Here is a 19,470-nt window from a genome sequence, read left to right as displayed (position 1 = left end):
TGCCAACACCACCAGCACTCACCCTCCTGGCAAGCCAAGCTGGAACTAATCTCCTTCTTTATTAAACTAGCACAATGCCCCTGTCTCTCTGATACCACTCCTCTCTGCTTTGAAGCAGTGCCCGGCCACAGGACTCCAGCATGTGCTGCGCTGGATCGCACCCTCAAAAGCTCTTGGGCAAATATTTGCCCTGGATCATTAAATAAAAATTGGTTTTGTTTTCTTTCCCCTGCGAAAGGGCTTTGCACCACGCATGCAGCCACTGGGGAGCTGGACGGCTTGAGGTCTTTGCTGGAGGCAGCGGGTGGTGCCTGGCTTGCACCTGTGTATGTGACTTCACACCCGTGGGCTGTGGCTGTGACGTGGCCCTTGGTGCTCAGCCCAGAGTGGCTGGCGCTGCAGCAGCCGACCCCCCTTAAGGGAGCGTGCTCTCCTTGTTATAGGAGAGGGGCTGCTAACCAGACCCCTGGGGCTCTCACCCCAGCTAGGGGGGAGTTGGGCTGAGCGGTTAGAGACAGAAGCTGGGACTCAGCAGGGCACTGGGTTCAAGCACACCGCTGCCACCAACCCGAGGGTACGTCATTTTCATGGCTGCAGAAGGAGGTTTATGATACATCCCCCGGGGGTTGTGAGGCTTTGCTAATGTTTGTAAAGCGCTTTGGGATCCCCCGGTAGAAAGGGCAGAGGCGGAGAAATCCAGGCTTGGGTCACTCAGTGACTTGCCCAGCATCGCTCTGGTGGGCCGAGGGGACGCCTTCCCTTCTGCGGCGGCACCGCGTGCTTTGCAATGGAAATGAATCTGCTGGGTCTTATCCCCCTGCTCCTATCCATGCAATTAGCAGGCCAGGCTATAATGAGGGAAGGCCGAGGAGATGGAGGAGCTCAGGGCTGGAACAGCACGGAAGGGCCACGGGTCAGGAGCTGGGTGTGCATACGGACAGTCAGGCTGCAGAGCTACCATGGGGCTCCCAGAGGAGAATCCCATGTGGGTTGCACATCGGGATTAGCTAACGGTTACAGTTCCACCCAGGCCGCCTGGCTGGCCCCAGACTCAAACTACGTCCCACCTGGCGGGGACAACCTCAGACGGGGGCTCTGAGCTGGCCCAGGCTGCAGATCGAGGCAGGTGAACGTCTCACGCCTCCTGCTGCGGGAGGTGTCAGAGCAGGGAGGACTCCCAGGCCGGGAAAGTGCGGAGTGCGGCCCGATCCTACCCTCTCCCTCTAACGACAGAGCTGATCCGCTCCGGGGTGAGAGGCTACTTCCCAGCCGCAGGTCCCTCACTCTGCCCAGTCCTGCCGCCTCCACTTCTAACCGGCCTCCTGCATGGTCCAAAGGCCCAGGCTTGTGGGGGGCGGGGGGGTGGCCTGCCATGGTGCTGGATGCAACACAAAGACCCATGCACAAAGCCCCTTCCCTGGAGCCAGCTTTGCAGGCCGCGATTAGAGACGGGGAGGTCCTGCTAGACTGCAATGCCCCCTGGTGGCGCTTGAAAAGCCAGCAGCTACAGACAGCCCCCCTCCCACCCTCACGCAGCCCCCCACCCCCACCCCGAGGCAGGCAGCCTCCCCATTCATTGATGCTTTTCCCCTCCAGTCTGTCACACACTCACACTCACACGCACACGTCCCAGCGATGAGATGGAGTGAAGACTTTAACCGTCTCCTCTTTGCCTCCTCTAAACTCTCCGAGGGAGCTTGGAAAATGAGCAGGGCTGGAAGACTGGGGAAGTCTTTCTCCAGCCGGGCTGCGTAGCAAGGTGAGAGCCCCCCCCCCCTTTGCCAGAACAAAATCTGGATTTTGCTTTTTGCTGTTTTTATGGGAAATGAATGTAGCACTGAGTGTCCAGGTGCCCTGATCGCTCCGCTCCAAGTCGCTAGGCGGTGGAGAAGAACTGGATTCCCACGCCTTGGAAGAAGCACACAGGTTGGAGGGTGACGGGCGTGATCCTAAGAGAGGGGGCAGAATCTGAAAATAGAGCAGCAGTGAGTATAAACCCCTGCACTCGCTTTAGCAAGCTGCCTGGAGAGGAGCCAGGCAAGGGGAGCCGATGGGCTGGGGCGGTACGGCTGGAACCGACGAGACGTATTCTGTTTCAGGCATGGAGGAAATGGGATAAAACTCCGAAACTGCAGCCCCGAGGGGCATACACTGTGCAGGATGCAGATCCCAGGGCAGGCGGATGGCTGGCTGCATAGACAGATATCAGGTATACCGATAGGGATCGGATAAACAGACCGGTGCCGGATGTGCACTGGAGTGAGAGATAGGAGCCGTGTATGGACAGACAGAGAGATGGACAGCTAGACAGACACCGGATACAGGTTCTGTAGACAGCCTCTGGGAAGCAGGCGAGTGAGTGTGAGATTATTATTGGATGTGACTGTTTTATCACAACCCTGTTAAATATTAAGGGACCAGTCCCAGCTTAAACTTCCCTGGGGCTGTTCAATCGGGCTTTGCCTGGAGCTTTGAGCGGGCTGTGAGCAGCGTGTGGGTTTAGCGTTGCAGACACAGCCTGCCTGACCAGTGCTCTCTGTGCCGGGGAGGGTTTTGGGGGGCAAGGAGAGAGCTTTGCACCTAAAGGGGTGGCCGCGTCCTGGCCAAGAGTCCGTGTGCCAAGTAGGAGAAATGAAATCTGTGCCTCTGGCCCTTAGGAGCGGGCATTTTCCCTGCCAGGCGATTTGCCTTCCTGAGTCCATTAGACTGTGTCAGCACTTCGGGGCGGGAGCGGAGTTATTTATGTCTTTTCTATCACCGAGCACAAATAAAAATCAGTACCTCGATTCATTCCCCCTTGGGCTGCCTCTTGCCTGTAGGTCTCTTTCAGAGCCACTTGATTATTTTCTTTAGAGCATCTTCCGCGTGCGCTGCACCCCAGGGCAGCAATAACCCCCTCGCAGAGCTAAAGGAGTCAAGAGCATGTTTCTCCGCTGCAAACAGGTGCCGTAGACGGGAGGGACATGCCACCACTTGGAAGTCCTGGCCGTGACTGGCACAATGCCAAGTGGTGCCCTCCCTCCCCATCTGCGTCCTCAGGTGACTAACAGAGCGGATGGGGGGCGGAGGGAAAGGCGAGATAATTGGCAGAGAGGCTTTCAGAGAAGATCTGAAAGGACATGGAAGTGAAGTTGAAAGCACCAGAGATTTTTTTTCCCCCCAGCCTGTTTGTTAAGATGGCAAAGCCCGAGCCCTCGTCCCTGTCCAGCCGAGGGTTTTGCTCTTCATCTAGCACCCAGTGTAAATTGTCTCCTGGACCAGAGAGCGCTGGGATGAAGAGCCATTTTCCCCAGGGTGATTTTATGGCCATCCCTGTATCCCCGCTGCCCAGCTAGGGAAGTTTGAGCTGGGGCGATAGCTCAGAGCTTTTGTGGGTTGACTGTAAAATTGCACCCTGGCTTCACTTCTTGCCTTTAGAATGGGGCGTGTGTGCGGGAGCGCTGAGAACATCCCCATGGGGAGAGACTTGTCCTGCCTGGCCCTGCCGAGTGGCTTGTGTTAACGGCTGCCGTGAAAGCTTTGCTAGAAAGAGACGGTGCCAGTCTAGCTGAGCACCCCTGGGACTGGTAATCGGATGACGCTGACCCCCTGAGTAACACGGCCCCGGCAGGCCTGGCCATGCAGCCAGGGAATGCTTCTCTGCGAGACAGGAGCAACTGAAGTAGCATTTACCTGAGTCAGGCAAAAATAGCCCCATAGGACTGAGCTGTGCCTGGCTTCCTGGTGCTCTTCACATATGTGGAGTTAGGGAAATGCAGCAGGCTCAGGCTGTGCGGGAGAATCGCTGTTTGTAACTTGGTTCAGGAGGCCACAGGGTCTCCTGGAGACAGATCTGGTTATACTCGGGACGGGCAAATTTGTGCTAGACAGAAGCTTCTGCTAGGCCCGGCTTTTGTGGGGGGTGGATGAGAAGGGGTGTAGAGAGGAAGGAGTGAAACCATGGATTGGACTGTACCTAGTGGGGACTGTTGAGGAGTGGGGTTTGGAGGGACAAGGAGGCTTGGGGGGGCCAGGATCATAGGGACTGGGAGGTTTGGGTGAGGATGGAGGTTTTAAAACCCCCACCTGGTTGGCGCAGGAAGCTGTCAATGATGCAGACTGGCCCCCATCCAGCCCAGTCACCCAGAGACTTTTCCCTGGCATGTGGCCCTGTAAATTCGGGTCAAGGGCCAAGCCGGAGGAAGCCGGCAGCACTGCCTGTAGTCCCCCCTCCCCGTCCCAGCAGGCCGTCTGAGGATGCGCCTCGTGCCCCACAATGCTGGGCAGAGCGGGGATTTTGCAGATGCACCTGCTGCACTGGTGCTTGGAAAGCTGGTGCAGCATGAGATGCCCCCGTGCCCCTTACAGCAGCTCTCCCCCAGCCTGCAGCACGAAGAGCTGGTGACAGCACAGCAGAGCCAAGCCAGGCTAGGGGTCCCATCCCTGTGTTAGCTGTGGCCCAGGCCCGTCTTTCCCGAAGAGCGTGCGCTGGCCCGGGTTGGATTTCAACCCGCGGCAGCCCCGCGGTGTCATGGGGCAGCGATTCAGTCCACTCCAGGCTGGCCACTTGCCAGCATCCTACACAGCTCCTGGGACAGTGACCACGAAGCATTCATGGTTCACCTGCAACATGGGGGCCCGTGCTGGGCCCTGCCTAGCCGAGCACCTCTGGCAGCGAAGGGAGGACAGTTGAGGTGCTGCTGCTGAGGGTGGGAATGAGGGTGGCTTTAAGGCATCTCTCTAATCCAGTCCAGTCTCTTTGCAGCGGGAGGCCATGTATCCCTCCGCCAACTGCTCCAGCCTGCCCCACGGAGACCTCCCCGCGCAGCTGGACTACCAGGATCTGTGCAACCAAAGCCAGCAGGACGCTGCCCTTAGCCACATTGACCCCAAGGACTTGAACCTGACGGTGGAGCAGCTGCAAGACAAATACCTGGGCCCCCGGAGATCCAGCTTCTTCATCCCAGTCTGCGCCACCTACCTGCTGATCTTTGTGGTGGGGGCCATCGGCAACACGCTGACCTGCCTGGTCATCGTGCGCCACCGGTTCATGAGGACACCCACGAACTATTACCTGTTCAGCCTGGCTGTCTCTGACCTGCTGGTGCTGCTGCTGGGGATGCCGCTGGAGCTCTACGAGATGTGGAGCAACTACCCCTTCCTCCTGGGCGCTGGGGGCTGCTACTTCAAGACGTTGCTCTTTGAGGCCGTCTGCTTCGCCTCCATCCTCAACGTGACGGCGCTGAGCGTGGAGCGCTACATCGCTGTGGTCCACCCTCTCAAGGCCAAGTACATGGTGACCAGGAAGCACGCCAAGCGGGTCATCGTCACAGTCTGGGTGTTGTCCGTGCTCTGCTCCATTCCCAACACCAGCCTGCATGGTATCCAGCCCCTCTATGTGCCGGGCAGAGGGGTGGTGCCGGACTCGGCCATCTGCACCCTGGTGAAACCCCGCCTGATCTACAACCTCATTATCCAGATCACCACCATCCTCTTCTTCTTCCTGCCCATGGGCACCATCAGCATCCTTTACCTGCTCATCGGGCTGCAGCTGAAGAAGGAGAAGATGCTGCAAGCCCTGGAGGCCAAATCGGGCGGGGACTGCGACTACCACAATGTCCGCATGCAGCAGCAGAAGATCAGAAGGAGGCAGGTGACTAAGATGCTGTGTAAGTGGAGATGAGGGGGGCGAGGCAGGGGACAGCTCATGATTCACCTCAGCGGCTGATCCCCTGCGCTGGCCCATGCATCACAGAAGGATGCAGCTCAGGGGCGCAGAGGGAGGTATTCCCAACTTGCGTTTTCACTGGGTGGTTAGGGCAGGCCACCCATGACCCGCAGCCCAGCTGCTGGAGGGCAGGACCAAGCGAGAGCTCCAGGGGGAACTGGGCACCACTCAGCAGTGTGGTGGCAGATGCAGCCCAGCTCCAAGACGTTGCAAAGGGGACTGCAGATCTGGAAGGCCTGGAGCAGTCCTAACTGGAACAGGCCAGGCTCCATGCAGTCTCTCTGCAAGCCCCTAGGAGCACATGAACTGGGAAAAGTCCCCTGCGGGGAGGCTATCCGCCTCTTTTATCTGGTACAGGCTGAGAGCAACCTGCCAAAGGATTTGAGCCAGGGATCCTTGGGTGACCTGGTGTTAGCTCACCTGCCCCTCCAGCTACAGCAGGTTCTGCACTCAGGCCCCTGCAAGGCAGAGCCACCCAACCCCCTGCTAAGTGAGAGCAGCACCGCTCTATCCCCTTGGGAGCCTGGCGTCCCTTTGCAGAGGGACTGGGTGTTAGGAGCACCGTAGCAGCAGGTCCCGACTCCCCTGGGTAGTGCTGGGATGAAGCTCTTGGCCAGACTCCTGTACGCCACGCCCAGTCCTAGCAGCTTCCTGGGGAGCAGGCTTTCCAGGGGATCTGAGAAGGGGCTGGGTGAAGGCTGCACCCGGAGCTCCCCAAAGCTGCCCTGCAGATGGCCAGCGTGCTGGATCGGACTTACTCCCTCCTAGGTCTTGGCATATTGCCCGCCCTGCCAGTGCCCCTAGCCCCTGCCCGCCGGGACCCTAGCGTTTCCCCCTCCTCGAGCGCAGCCAGCCGGAGTCTCAGGGCTCCTAACAAACCCAGCCCCTCGCTCCACTGGTACATAGATACCCACACCCCTGTGGAATACAGACGTCTTGGGCCCGATCCTCAGTGGTTGGAAATCAATGTAGCCCTCCTCCAAGTCAACCGAGTTGCACTTATTTATTCCAGTTGAGGGTCTGACCCTTTGGCTGTGTTTAGTCTGTATGTGTGTGCGTGCATGTGGGTGTACCTCTCTGTGTGTGTGTGTGTACGTCTCTCAGCGTTGTTGCCTTCATGCATGCAGTGCTGTGAGTGTGACTTTCCTGCTCCAGCATGTCACTGAGCAGGTGATTTCCGATGCACCTTTACAGGTCGGGTGGGTGCGTGGGGACAGCAAAGCCGAGCTGCGTTAGCCAGCTGTGTGTGGTGCTGGGTGTACAGGGAGTGGGCATGTAGGGTGACCTGACGTCCCGATTTCATAGGGACACTCCTGATACTTGGGGTTCTGTCTGACGTAGGCGCCTATTGCCCCCCAGCCCCGTCCCAATCTTTCACGCTTGCCATCTGGTCACCCTCCATGCATGAGAGTGCACTGTGGTGCTCACACATTCCAGGGGAACATTCTATTGTTACTCGGGATTAATTAGGAAGAGCTCCAGGAATGCATGGTGCTGTACAGAGAGAGAGAGAGAGAGGCGACAGGCCCTGTCCTGTGGCACTGACGGTCTGGGTTATGCCCAAGGCTCCCTTTACGGGATCTCGGTGCATGCCGTATTAGCAGCCAAGCGGCCCTGTGTGCTACGCCGTAGGGGTGTGACCAGGCTGTGCGTTGCTGCGGTGCACTGGTGGTATATTAGTGCTGGTCGCGTTGCAGGGAGAGGGGTGTGTTCCTGGAAACACGGCTTTGGCGCCGTACTTGAGCAGAGATCTGCAGCATTATTTTAAAGCTAAGGGCGAGTTCTGACTGGCCAAGGCGGGTTCCGGCTCCTGGGTCGGATTCTCGCCTGCATCCTCCTTTGCAGCTGGGAAAAGTGGGTGTAAAATGTTACCGTTCTGATCGGGTGCCACTTTGCACCCGCTTGGCCCGGGTGGAAAGGGCGTCCTGGAATCAGATGCCACGTGGGTCTCGTGCCATAGCATGATGCCTGGCCGGGTTCACTGCATGCTTAGCATGCCTGCCATTGACTTCTCCTCGGGAGGGGTGAGTCCAAGCAGCATCCAGCATCCCTCCAACCACAGTGTGAGATAGGATGGCTGGGACCACAGGGGCCAGGGGGCGTGTGGGTTCTCCATGCACCGTGTCCATCCCTGCAGTGGCCCTGGTTGGTGTCAGCTTGGTGGAGCAGCTAGGGAAGGCGGCTTTTATCACAGTAGCACTAACCAGCTGGGAATTGGCAATGGGACGGAGATAAGAGATCTGAGCCAGCAGCTCTCCCAGCTGCTCGTTAATCTCTAAGGGGTGCCCAGGGTTGTGATGGTGAATACTCCATCAATGGAGGGCTGTTTCATTTGTCTAATAAATGCAGTGGGTTTCCAGGGAGGCCTTGGCTGGCTGGTGGGCTTCGCTCGGGCACAGACACAATCCAGGGCGGGAAGCATTTCCCAGGGAAGATGCCCGCTGGGAGGCCAAGCCAGCCAGAGATGCAGTGTCCCTGGGACTGCAAAGCTTTGGCTCTGGGCTGAGCGAAGGCCCCGTGCTTGACAAGAAGCAAAGCCACGTGGCAGAGCAGCTCTGGCAAGAGACAGAGGGAGAGATGTTAACCAGACCTCATGTCCTTTCTACAACCCGCTTCCCTGGCTGCCTCCAGAGAGCAGATCAACAAGCCAGGGGGGAGCGAATCCCTTTTGTTCTGGCCTTGCTGCGCAGAGACTCGCTAGCATTGCAAACAAGCATTGGCTGGGACGGTCCTGAGCTCACCATACCTGCACAAGGCCTTGTGTCCTCCTGCAACAGCCATCCCCGCTGTCCCCAACCATCAGCTTGCTTGCAATGCCTGGGGTTTTATCTCAGGCTTGGCTTGAAGTGGTGCTGTCTGCAAAGGTGTCCCATCTCCAGGGAAGCCGCAAGCATTGCAGCAACACCCGCTCAGCAGGTTTCCACAATGCAGTATGTTGTGGTTGGAAGTAACCCAGAGCACCTCAACCCGGCAGCGGAGCTGGAGGGGTTGTAAACACTTTGGAGGGCAGGATTAGGATTCAACACAATCTTGACAAACTGGAGAAATGGTCTGAAATAAATAGGATGACATTCATTAGGGGCAAATGGTTAGGAAGTAATTGCACACACACAAACAGGGAAATGACTGCCGAGGAAGGAGCATTGCAGAAAAGGATCTGGGGGTCAGACTGGATCACAGACGAAATATGAGTGGTCAGTGTAACATTGCTGCAAAAAAAGTGAACATCGTTCTGAGCTGTTTTAGCAGGCGTGTTGTAAGCAAGACACGAGAAGTAATTCTTCCACGCTACTCAGCACCAGTAAGGCCTCAGCTGGAGTATTGTGTCCAGTTCTAGGCGCCACACTTTGGAAAAGAAGTAACAAATTGGAGAAAGTCCAGACGAGAGCAACAAAAACACAGCCTACAGGGAAAGATTGAAAAAAACTGGTTAGTTTAGTCTGGAGAAGAGAAGACTGAGGGAGGACAATGTAACAGGCTTCAAGTATGTAAAAGATTGTTATAAAGAGGAGGGTGATAAATTGTTCTCCTTAACCACTGAGGATAGGACAAGAAGCAATGGGCTTAAACTGCAGCAAGGGTGGTTTAGATCAAACATTAGAAAAACTTCCTAACTATCAGGGTGGTTAAGCACTGGAATAAATTGCCTAGGGAGGTTGTGGAATCTCTGTCACTGGAGATTTTTAAGAGCAGGTTAGATAAACACCTGTCAGGGATGGTCTCAGATAATACTTAGCCCTGCCTCGGTGCAGGGGACTGGACTAGACGACCTCTCTGTGAGGGGACCGGTGCTGTGGGGTAGATGCAGTGTGTGTGGATGTGCCAAAGCTGTTCTGTTCCTGGTCGGAGAGCGAGACCCCCAGGTGCCGATAGCCCTGCAGTGGCTTCTCTGCTCAGCGGGGACACCCCCAGGGGGATGTCAGAGTGGCAAAGGGTTATCCGGCCCGCACCCCCGGGTGACTCCACTTAGCCAGGGTGAGAAGGGTTCTGGGAGCTGGGAAGGAGGAGCCCAGCCTGAGGGCATTGAGATCTGAAGGGCAGGATTCCCCAGGAGCGCTGCGCCCTGGCAGGCGGGCACTTGGGGAACTGGCATGGCCCTGGTGCCCCATGCCGTTCTGCAACAGTGAGCTCTGCTGGCCCGAGGCGATTTGGCTGAGCACGTGGCCCCACAGGGCTCCCTGCATCGCTTCCTGGGCCTGGCCCGTCTCTAAGGCCGAGGTGCAGCCCACAGAGACAACATGTCGCGGGATGTATTGCTCCATCTTGATCCAAACAGAGGCGACCAGAGGAGCAGACTGAGCGTTAGGTTTGAAATTCCCGTGCTCCTTGGGAGCACTGATCCCAGGGACGCTTCATCCTCCCGACATGAGTCTGAGTGCTGGGTGGGAGGTAAGAACCAGGCTCCCATCTGCTCTGCACAGACACTAGTGATCCCAGGGCACCTCCCGTGAGAACAGTGGTGTGTCCCAGTGGCCGTGGCCCAAATATCTCTTTATCCCCTTGTTGTGCAGTGTATCATGGTGGGGCTCTACCCCAGAAACAGCTGCCTTTCACTCGATCTAATCTAGCTAGCTCTCATCACCAGAGTATCTGGGTGCCTCCGATACCGCCTGCCTGTCGTTGGTGATGCAGGTGGGGAGGAAAGGGGCACTGGAAACATAAATCATCATTAGGGGTAGTGTGGTCAATGGGGGCCTTGGACAAACAAATCCCGATTAACTGACATTTGGGTTAGCTGGGGCATTTCTGTCCCCTGGATCCATAATTCCTGTAAGGACTGAAATCCCTTTTCTGGCCTCCTGCTCGGTCCCCAGCTAACCAGTCAGCCAGGAGTTCACCTGGCATGCAGGGCACTGCAATCTGCTGCGTGCCATCCCAGCTGCCCAGCTGACCCCGAGTTGGGTATGGCGCCTGGCCTCTCCCAGGACTGTGCATTCCAAATCGACTCCGGATTCCCCTCCACCCCATTCAGCTGCAACCGGGGGCGTGAGCTTCGCTGGAAAAATAAACTCTCGTCCAAGTGAAACGCCAGCAGAACCCCATTAACCCTGAGTTCAGCCTTTCGGGAAGCCTGGCGCTCAGCAGGCAGCGCTGGGTGGGCGCCTGCTGCTCCCCTCCCGCGCTCTGCTGGCTGCAGGGGTGAGATGTGCTCCCCTCCCCGCTGAGCTGCCTGAGGAGCCGAGACACATGGTCCGAGCCAGCTGTCCTGGCACCGGTGTGGGAGGGAGACAGAAAGGGTGCAGGGGGCACTTCCCTGCCCCCTTCTGCACTGGCACGGGAGCAGCCAGAATGCTGGGGTCGCACAAATTGCTCAGAGCACTGCTCCCAGCCCCCTACATCCAAAGGGCACAAGTGGGACATGGCCAGGGGGTTGTTCCCCAGCACAGGATCAGCAGTGCAGGGGGTTGAGCATGCCTCGCCGGGCTGCATTGGGCCTGCCTCAGAATGCCCACGGCCACGGTCGCTAGTGCCGCCAACCTCCGGGCAGCCTCCATCCAGCCCATGAGGCTAGAGAGTGCCAGGCTGCCCAGGTCCATGCCCAAGCTCTCACCCTGGGAAATCATCATAGGACTGGAAGGGACCTCGAGAGGTCGTCTAGTTCAGTCCCCTGCGCTCATGGCAGGACTATGTATTATCTAGACCATCCCTGACGGGTGTTTGTCCAACCTGCTCTTAAAAATCCCCAATGATGAAGATTCCACATCTCCCTAGGCAATTTGTTCCAGGACTTAACCACCCTGACAGTTAGGAAGTTTTTCCTAATGTCCAACCTAAACCTCCCTTGCTGCAATTTAAGCCCATTGCTTCTTGGCCTATCCGCAGAGGTTAACGAGAACAATTTTTCTCTCTCCTCCTTGTAACAACCTTTTATGTACTTGAAAATTGTGATCATGTCCCCTCTCAGTCTTCTCTTCTCCAGACTGAACGAACCCAATGTTTTCAGTCTTCCCTCAGAGGTCATGTTTTCTAAACCTTTAATCATTTTTGTCGCTCTTCTCTGGACTTTCTCCAATTTGTCCACATCTTTTCTGAAATGTAGTGCCCAGAACTGGCCACAATACTCCAGCTGAGGCCTAATCAGCGCGGAGTAGAGTGGACGAATTACTTCTTGTGTCTTGCTTTCAACCCTCCTGCTAATACATCCCAGAATGATGTTTGCTTTTTTTGCAACGGCGTGACACTGTTGACTCATATTTAGCTTGTGATCCACTATGACCCCCAGATCCCTTTCCGCAGTTCTCCTTCCTAGGCCGTCATGTCCCAGTTTGTGTGTGTGCAACTGATTGTTCCTTCCTAAGTGTATCCTGGTATTCAGCCGAGAGGCCCCTTTATTTCCCCTACTGCCTCCGCCCCTCCCTCTAAACAGCCTTATCTCCTCCCCCCCCCGCCCCTTCACACCTTCCTGCACATCAAACTGCCTCCCTCCCTCTCCTCCTTCTTCGGAGAGGTCTTTGGGTGACCGACCACCCGCCCCAAACCCCCTCTCTTCCTGGCTTCCTCCTGCCAGAGTACGGGGCTGAACAGTGCTGTCTGCCCCATGCCCTCCCCTGTGAAGCAAGCACCAGGCACCCTGACAGGGCTCCATGCATACTAACAATGCTCCTCAGAGGTGCCAAGCGCCCACCGGCTTCCCCAGGAATTGTTGGGGGGGGTGGGCACGGAGAGGCAGGTAAAACCCCACACTCCCCTGGAACTGGACGCCGCAGAGCACGGGGCAGGGAGGGTGCTGAGCCCATAGAACCGGTGAAGTGTCCAACGTCGGCCAGTGCCCCGGGCCCAATTTTGGCTTAGACGAGGGAGATCCCTGAACCCCAAGGTTCAGCCCCAGGCATGGTGCTTTAACCCTTTCCGACCTTGGGGAGGTCGGAGCTACTTCATGCCTTCTGGCCTGGGTTTTCATGGGTTTGGAGCCTCCACTAAGGGGCGCTGTGCTGGAGAGTATGTAGCTGGGTCCCTGGGAGTTGTGGGACATGGAGCTAGTCCCAGGCTGGGGCTCTCCCTGCAGCCTGCCTGGCCGGTTCCACCTCACCCTGCCACCCGGGCTGGCCATGCTGGTGTAAGCGGGGGAATGGTTCCGCTATTGTGGGGAACTTTCCTGGCTTCTAGGCTACCCCGGTGAAGTAGGCTAGCGAAAGGATCTGAGTCCTCGCTCCCACTCCCTTTACCCAGATGCCTGCCCGACCTTGAGGGCTGTGTGGCAGAGTCCTCATAACCCTGACAAGGCTGAGCCCAGGATTCCTGGGGGGCTCGACCCCCAACCTTGTCGTGGTCACTTAGGGCAGGGGCTAGGGTGTCCCCACTCTGGGGTGCTCTTTCCTCTCTGGATGCTTCCCTGACCCACGGATCACTACATACAGCTCAAAGGAAATACAATTTATTAAACAGCAACCAATTAAAAACGAATAAGGAAAAAACAGGAAAGGTGAAAGGAAAACCCGGCACCCCGTTCTGTGGCATGGGATCATCACAACCAACGTCTCTGGGATGTCAGGGCAGTTCACAGTCTGTCCCGCACATGTCCCAGGCCCTGGCTCTGCTGAAGGGATGCTGCAGGTCGGACACTTGCTCTGGTGGTGGCCACACGCCTCCAGGCTCTGGATGGCAGGACCCTTCTTCCCAGCGTCAGCCCCGACTGTTGGGGTTATGATCCCCCTCCAAGTCTAGCCTGCAGAGCCTCCTGGCTGGGGGCATCTCCCTGTGCTCGGCCCCCTGCCCAGCGTCTCCCTCACTCTCCCGAGCTGCTCACCGCACCCGGCTCCAGATGGCTCCAGCTCCAGCTCCACTCTGCCTCAGTATGGCTGCTGCTCTGCCTCCAGCCCCCTGGGCTGCTTTTCCTGGCCCCTCTGGCTCTGGTTGCTCCAGCTCTCTTCCCAGCACTGACCTGCTCCCTGGGCTGCTTTTCTGGCCCCTCTGACTGGCCCAGCTCTGCTCCCCAGCTCAGCTCGGGCCCCCACTCTCTCCTTAGCTCAGCCCCACTCTGTCTGACCCAGGCAATTCCAGCTCACACGGAGGACTGGACCCCCTGGCTTCCTGACTCCCTCAGTAGCCTGCCCCGTCAATCAGGCTGACCTGGAGCATTGGCTTCTCCCCATTGTTGCTGGGGACTGTCAGTCTCAGGGACCTGATTTCCCGTCCACCCTTCCCCTTTCCTTTGGTACTGGGAGCTACCCAACCAGAAACCCCCACTGAGTTTAGTAAGGGGCCAGCAGTCCCCTTACACTGGCATCAGGCGGCTCACAGCCACAGGAGGGGCTGGGAACATCCTGGCATGGAGCTGGGCAGGAGCTCCCAGCTGCCAGGGCAGTGAAGGCAGGAGGCTGCCTGCCCTCTGGAGTCGAAGGCACAGTCAGCACCAGCATGTTCAGCAGCTGGGCATGCCTGTGGGGAGCAGAGATGGGAACCGGGTTTTCTCATGACCCCATTGCTGCTGCTGTGAAGTCTCCAGGGCTGCTGGTCTGGCTCCGGTCACCAGCCTGGGGAATCCACGCACAGACTCCAGGATGTGGAGAGCAGCGACAAGGCTGCTCTGTTCTCGTCTGTGCCAGGGCCGTGTATTTAATCAGGGTAAACAAACTCTTTGAGAACAGGCACCTGATTTCTACCGGGTGCGTATCCTGGGGCAACAGCCACAGCCCTCTCTGGGGTCGCGGGGGGAAAGGAGCTGTGTTTGCCAAGGAGCTTGGGGAAGGTGACAGAGAAACAAACACCAGAGACCGGATGCTGAACAGAAGGAGGACAAGGGAGAAAGCCGGTTAATGTGACCACAATTAGCAACCGCTGGCTGGAGAGGGGTGGCACCAGAGAGAGAAAGAGAGCAGAACGAAGCGAAAAGAACAGACAGAGAAGGGAAAGAAAGACCCACTGAGACTGGGTGAAGGTCCAAGAAATCAGAGGAGTGCGAGGGAGTGACAGTTACAGGGAACCATACAGATTGCCAGGTGCTGGGACTACATGGTAGGGGACGGATCACTGGAAAATTGCCCTGTTCTGTTCATTTCCTCTGAAGCACCTGGCATTGGCCACTACAGGATACTGGGCTAATTGGACCACTGAGCTGACCCAGTTTGGTCATTCTTATGTCTCTTATATTTCTTATGGAGGGTGGAGACTGGGAAAGAACTGGGTTGCACTTACTATTAGAGTTCTATTTATAAATGGTTTATAAAGGGCTAATAAATGTTTCATGTTAGAGACAGATGTAGGATGTGTTACAGATGGTTACAAGTGGTCTATGGGTTTCAGAGTAGCAGCCTTGTTAGTCTGTATTCGCAAAAAAGAAAAGGAGTACTTGTGGCACCTTAGAGACTAACAAATTTATTTGAGCATAAGCTTTCGTGAGTTACAGCTCACTTCATCGGATGCATTCAGTGGAAAATACAGTGGGGAGATTTATATACACACACAGAGAACATGAAACAATGGGTTTTATCATACACACTGTAAGGAGAGTGATCACTTAAGATGAGCTATTACCAGCAGGAAGGGGGGAAAGGAGGAAAGTGGTCTATGGACTTGCTGGATTCTATGACAGTTGATTAACCAGTTATTAAAACAGCTAACCCTTTGTTAACTTTTGATAAACTATTGATTTTATAAACTCTATTGAATTACACATCATGCCTTGTGGAATGTTACAAACCATGTGACTAGGATGCAAAGCCAATGAACTACTGTGTGACATGTCATGATAGCTAATGATATGTCATGCCATAAATCAGTGTCCTTCCACTGCAATGCGCACCTTCATTCCTTCACATTCTATCTATCTATCTATCTATCTATCTATCTATCTATCTATCTATCCCCATACACCCCATCTATCTATCTATCTATCTATCTATCTATCTATCTATCTATCTATCTATCTATCCCCATACACCCCATCTATCTATCTATCTATCTATCTATCTATCTATCTATCTATCTATCTATCATGCCCATCAAAGTGGTATTTGGGCTTCATTTTAACTGCCAGCCATCCACTCCTATGGTTGTGTCTTGCCCCTATTTAAAATAAATCAATAGACTATATTTGAAGAAATGCAGAGCTAGTGACATGCCTGCCAGCCAGAACCAACCAAAACCTCCTGCCTTTTTCGGTTGTCTCTCTTCCCATCCTGCAGCCACTAAATCCTTTGTGGGTTTATGTCTCATTTACTGTAAGGGCTCAGTTCCTTTCCATGGCTATATGATGCCAGCTATGATAAGTAATAAGGAGGCAGTAAATCAATCACATGAGGGCCATGAAAGAAATGGGTGTTTACCCTAGGATGGCACATTAGAGGTACATATCCTCCCCCAGCCCCCGATGGGTCATCAGCAGGGAAAGAACACACAACTTGCAGCACCCCAAGCACGCCCGCCTGCCGACAGCAATTCTGGGCCCCAGGGCAGAACAGTCAATGGGCACTCTTCTGGCACGGCCAGGGCTTCCACATGCCCGCTCAGCTGCCTTCACCACTGCCGGTACCATCCCACGCATGCCTAGCAGCCCTGCGACCTGTCCAGGCAATTTAAAAGGGCCCGGGGCTCCTGGCCACCCCTGCAGCGGCTGGGGGCCCTGGGCCTTTTGAAATCTCCCAGGCCCCTGGGCAATTTCCCCCTTTGCCTTCCCTGTCGGTGGGCCTGACTGCAGGCCTTTATCCCTCTAGGTAAAGGAGTAATTCCTTTTGTTGGCAGTATCATTAAGCTGTTATCCCTCTGTGGTAGAGTCAGGAATTGAACCTTGGTTACCTATGGCCCAAGCTACCACTCTACTTCTTGGGCCACCCTTGCTGTCCTATGTGAGCCAGGCATTAAAGAGGGCAGGACGTATGTTTTTATCAGTGTTATGCACTGGCAGTATTTCCACTTCTGCATAGAGAGAATATGGCAACTAATGCAGTGAAGGCAAAGACCAGGAGGCAGGAAAGAACCTGCGCCATCAGATCAGCGACTGTCAGGGACCGAAGCACAGAACCAGCATACATACACCCCCTCCAATGGCCACGTAATTTTCTCTGCTTCCTTCCAGTCGTGCTGGTTGTCGTATTCGGGATCTGCTGGGCACCCTTCCACACAGACCGGCTTGTCTGGAGCTTCGTCTCCCACTGGACGGGCCGGATGCTGCACATGTTCCAGTATGTCCACATCATCTCCGGGGTCTTCTTCTACCTGAGCTCAGCCGCCAACCCCATCCTCTACAACCTGATGTCCACGCGCTTCCGGGAGATGTTCAAGGAGGTGATGTGCCACAGGTGCCTGAGGAGGCTGGGCTCCAGGAAGTACTCGCCCAGCGTCACCCGGATCACCACCCGCAGCACGGTGTGCGAGCACATGCCCGCCGGCAACGGGCTGCCCCTGTCCAACGTGGAGGAGGAGGAGATAGGTGTGGAGGGGGAGGATGCCCTTAAGCTTGAGACGTCCTTCCCCTGAGGACACCGCCAGGGCCTTCCCCGCTAGTCAGGCTCCTGGAGGGACACAACGACTGCAAGGGGGTTGGGAAGACCATGTCCAGTGTCTAGTCGCCTGCTTATGTCACCTGTCGCTGTGCCACCCGCTAGCACTGCCCTGGCGTTACCTCCACTCCCACCCCTTGTAAGCCGAACTCTCCAGGGGCTGCGCCATGGCACGAGGGTACGAGCGCAGGCAGAAAACCCCCAAACTTTGGGTTCAGAGAGGTCAGATATTAACTCTTTGCGGGCTGGGGTCCCACTCCACAGGCCATGCCTTTGCAGCCTCTTGGCCTGGGAATAGGTGGTGGTGCCATCTGGCTGCAGGTTGTTGTCTGGTGTGTCTGGCAGTGCCGGACCGGCTTAATGCTAGGAGGGATGCAAACAACAAGAGAAAGGTTGGTGAGAGGCAGGTTGTCTCCACTGATCCCAGCTTCTTCCCTGTGTAGGGCATCGGGGACTGAAACAGCTTGGTCCGGAGGTTCAGACATGGCCACGGAACTCATAGCAAATGCCTCTGTAATTCAGAGGGCTGGGCCCTGGTCACAGGCTAACGCTGCCATCCGGCTGCCTGAGTCACAGGGCAACAGGTTTCCCCCCCACCTCCCTCCTGGGAGAAGTCTCCCCGCTAATCCTAGCCTGAGGCTCCAGCCTGGCTCTGCCGACGTGCCGGCCTGCGCTGGCCACCCACAGCCGGGAGCCACAGGTGCAGCGTGGCATGGTGGCATCGTGGCAGGGTCATGCTGGGCTACCCGGCCAGGGGTGACATTTCAGTTACAACGAGGCTGTGTCGCCATGTCACTCAGAAGCCATCACTGCGTGCCAGCCTCATTCACCCTCCTCCCCTGGTCCCACTCCCCCCCTCCCCAGGCCTTCTCCTCTCTTCCCCGCACCTTCTACCACCACACAACAATCCCTCCTCCAGGCTGTCCCAAGCCAATACCCCCCTCCCAGTAGCCCTCGACTTTCTCCAGTAAACTGGTCCCCACTGGGTGCCCCCAATTACCCACAAACCCCCTTGTTCCTGAGACATGCAGGGAATCAGTTCCCAGCATTGCCAGCTCCAGGCCCCCCAAATTCATCTGACTTTAAAAAAATACTAAATGTCGTGGTCTGTTTCCCTACCTCCTGGTGCTGGGACTTTTAGGAGTCCTGGCCCCATGTTTTCTCCACACCCACATGGGCTACAGACTAGAAAACAAGAGCTGAGATGCTCCCAGAATCCCAGGACTCCAGGAGCTGGGGCTTTCAGAAAGATGGCAGATATCAAGGGAGTTGGCCGTGCTGGGTTCTGGACACCCCTACTCCTGCTGTCCCTGGGGAGGAGGGAGAGGACCAAGAGGTGGAGGAAATCAGCAGAGAAATGCCACGCAGGGAGCATGGCAGGATGCAGATGCAGGATCTCCCCCGCAGCCCGTGGGTTTGATGTGCTGTAGCTGAGGCATCAACACCCCCATGTGGTGTGGTGCAACCCCTCACTCCCCCTACGTGCCTGGGCAAGGCTGTGGCAGGACCTTCACTCAGGCACCCCCCAGCGAGGCGCGGAGAGCTCAGTTTGACACACGCCACACCTGGCTGCCCTTGCTTTCCCCTTCTGCCCACCAGGGAGGGACTGTAAAAAGTCAGAGTGAAAGGGCCATGGGGCCTGGCCTGGCTGAGTGGCAGAGGCCATGATGGAGGCGAGGAGGGCTGGTTTTACTCCGTCCCCAGTGAAGAAGGAAGAGCTGTTGTGTGAGGCTGACTCACCCTTTCCCTGGCTGGCTCCTGTGTGTTGGAACGTGTGAGCCATGGAAGATAACTCACCCTCCCCACATAAACATGGGAACCTCTCCTGACAACAGAGATGTTTCTTATCCGTGTGCTAAGAGCTGACACAAAGTGCAGTGCTGGCACCTGCCCGGCTGTGGAGCAGATGCTCTCTCGCTCCCTCTCCACTTCCCTTTCTTCCTTTCAGCACCTCGTCCCGGACCTTCCCCAGTGCAGCAGCCTCTCCTCCGACATCGGCAACTACCCCGGGCAATCCATGCTGTGGCGAATTCGGGGGTTTTCTATCTGTGGGTCTCTCCGATGTGCATGAGCTGATTGTCACTTAACTTGAGAATTAAAATAAACCCACAACTATTCTCGTTAGTTGGGCTCAAATTATTTCTCTCTCTCAGCCACTCTCCCCCGACCCACTGTCTCTATTCAATATAAATTCAGTTGCACCCCGCCTTGACTTTCCCTAAAAGAGTCACAGCAGAGAAGCTAAATGAATTCTTTGCATCGGTCTCCACTGAAGAGGATGTGAGGGAGATTCCGACACCTGAGCCATTCTTTTTAGGTGACAAA

At 56.1% G+C, this 19,470-nt stretch overlaps 1 protein-coding gene across 1 annotated transcript; it reads left to right on the top strand.

Moving 5' to 3' along the window:
- Positions 1-1,618: 1,618 nt before the first annotated feature.
- On the top strand, positions 1,619-19,262 carry NMUR1 (neuromedin U receptor 1). The gene is made up of 3 exons (XM_038416756.1): positions 1,619-1,759; positions 4,745-5,648; positions 16,722-19,262. Exons 2-3 carry the CDS (start codon positions 4,754-4,756, stop codon positions 17,120-17,122), a joined length of 1,296 nt encoding a protein of 431 aa, XP_038272684.1. The 5' UTR covers positions 1,619-1,759; positions 4,745-4,753; the 3' UTR covers positions 17,123-19,262.
- Positions 19,263-19,470: the final 208 nt, after the last annotated feature.

The sequence above is a fragment of the Dermochelys coriacea genome, chromosome 9 (genome assembly GCF_009764565.3).
Source record: "Dermochelys coriacea isolate rDerCor1 chromosome 9, rDerCor1.pri.v4, whole genome shotgun sequence".
In the NCBI taxonomy this organism is placed as follows: domain Eukaryota; kingdom Metazoa; phylum Chordata; order Testudines; family Dermochelyidae; genus Dermochelys; species Dermochelys coriacea.
The sequence above is the reverse complement of the archived record's forward strand: the minus strand, read 5'-3'. Positions and strand labels throughout refer to the sequence as shown.

Coding starts and splice junctions, on each gene's coding strand:
- NMUR1 (XM_038416756.1), top strand. CDS start 4,754: ATGTATCCCTCCGCCAACTGCTCCAGCCTGCCCCACGGAGACCTCCCC. Junction 5,649..16,721: donor GCAGGTGACTAAGATGCTGT/GTAAGTGGAGAT, acceptor GCTTCCTTCCAG/TCGTGCTGGTTGTCGTATTC.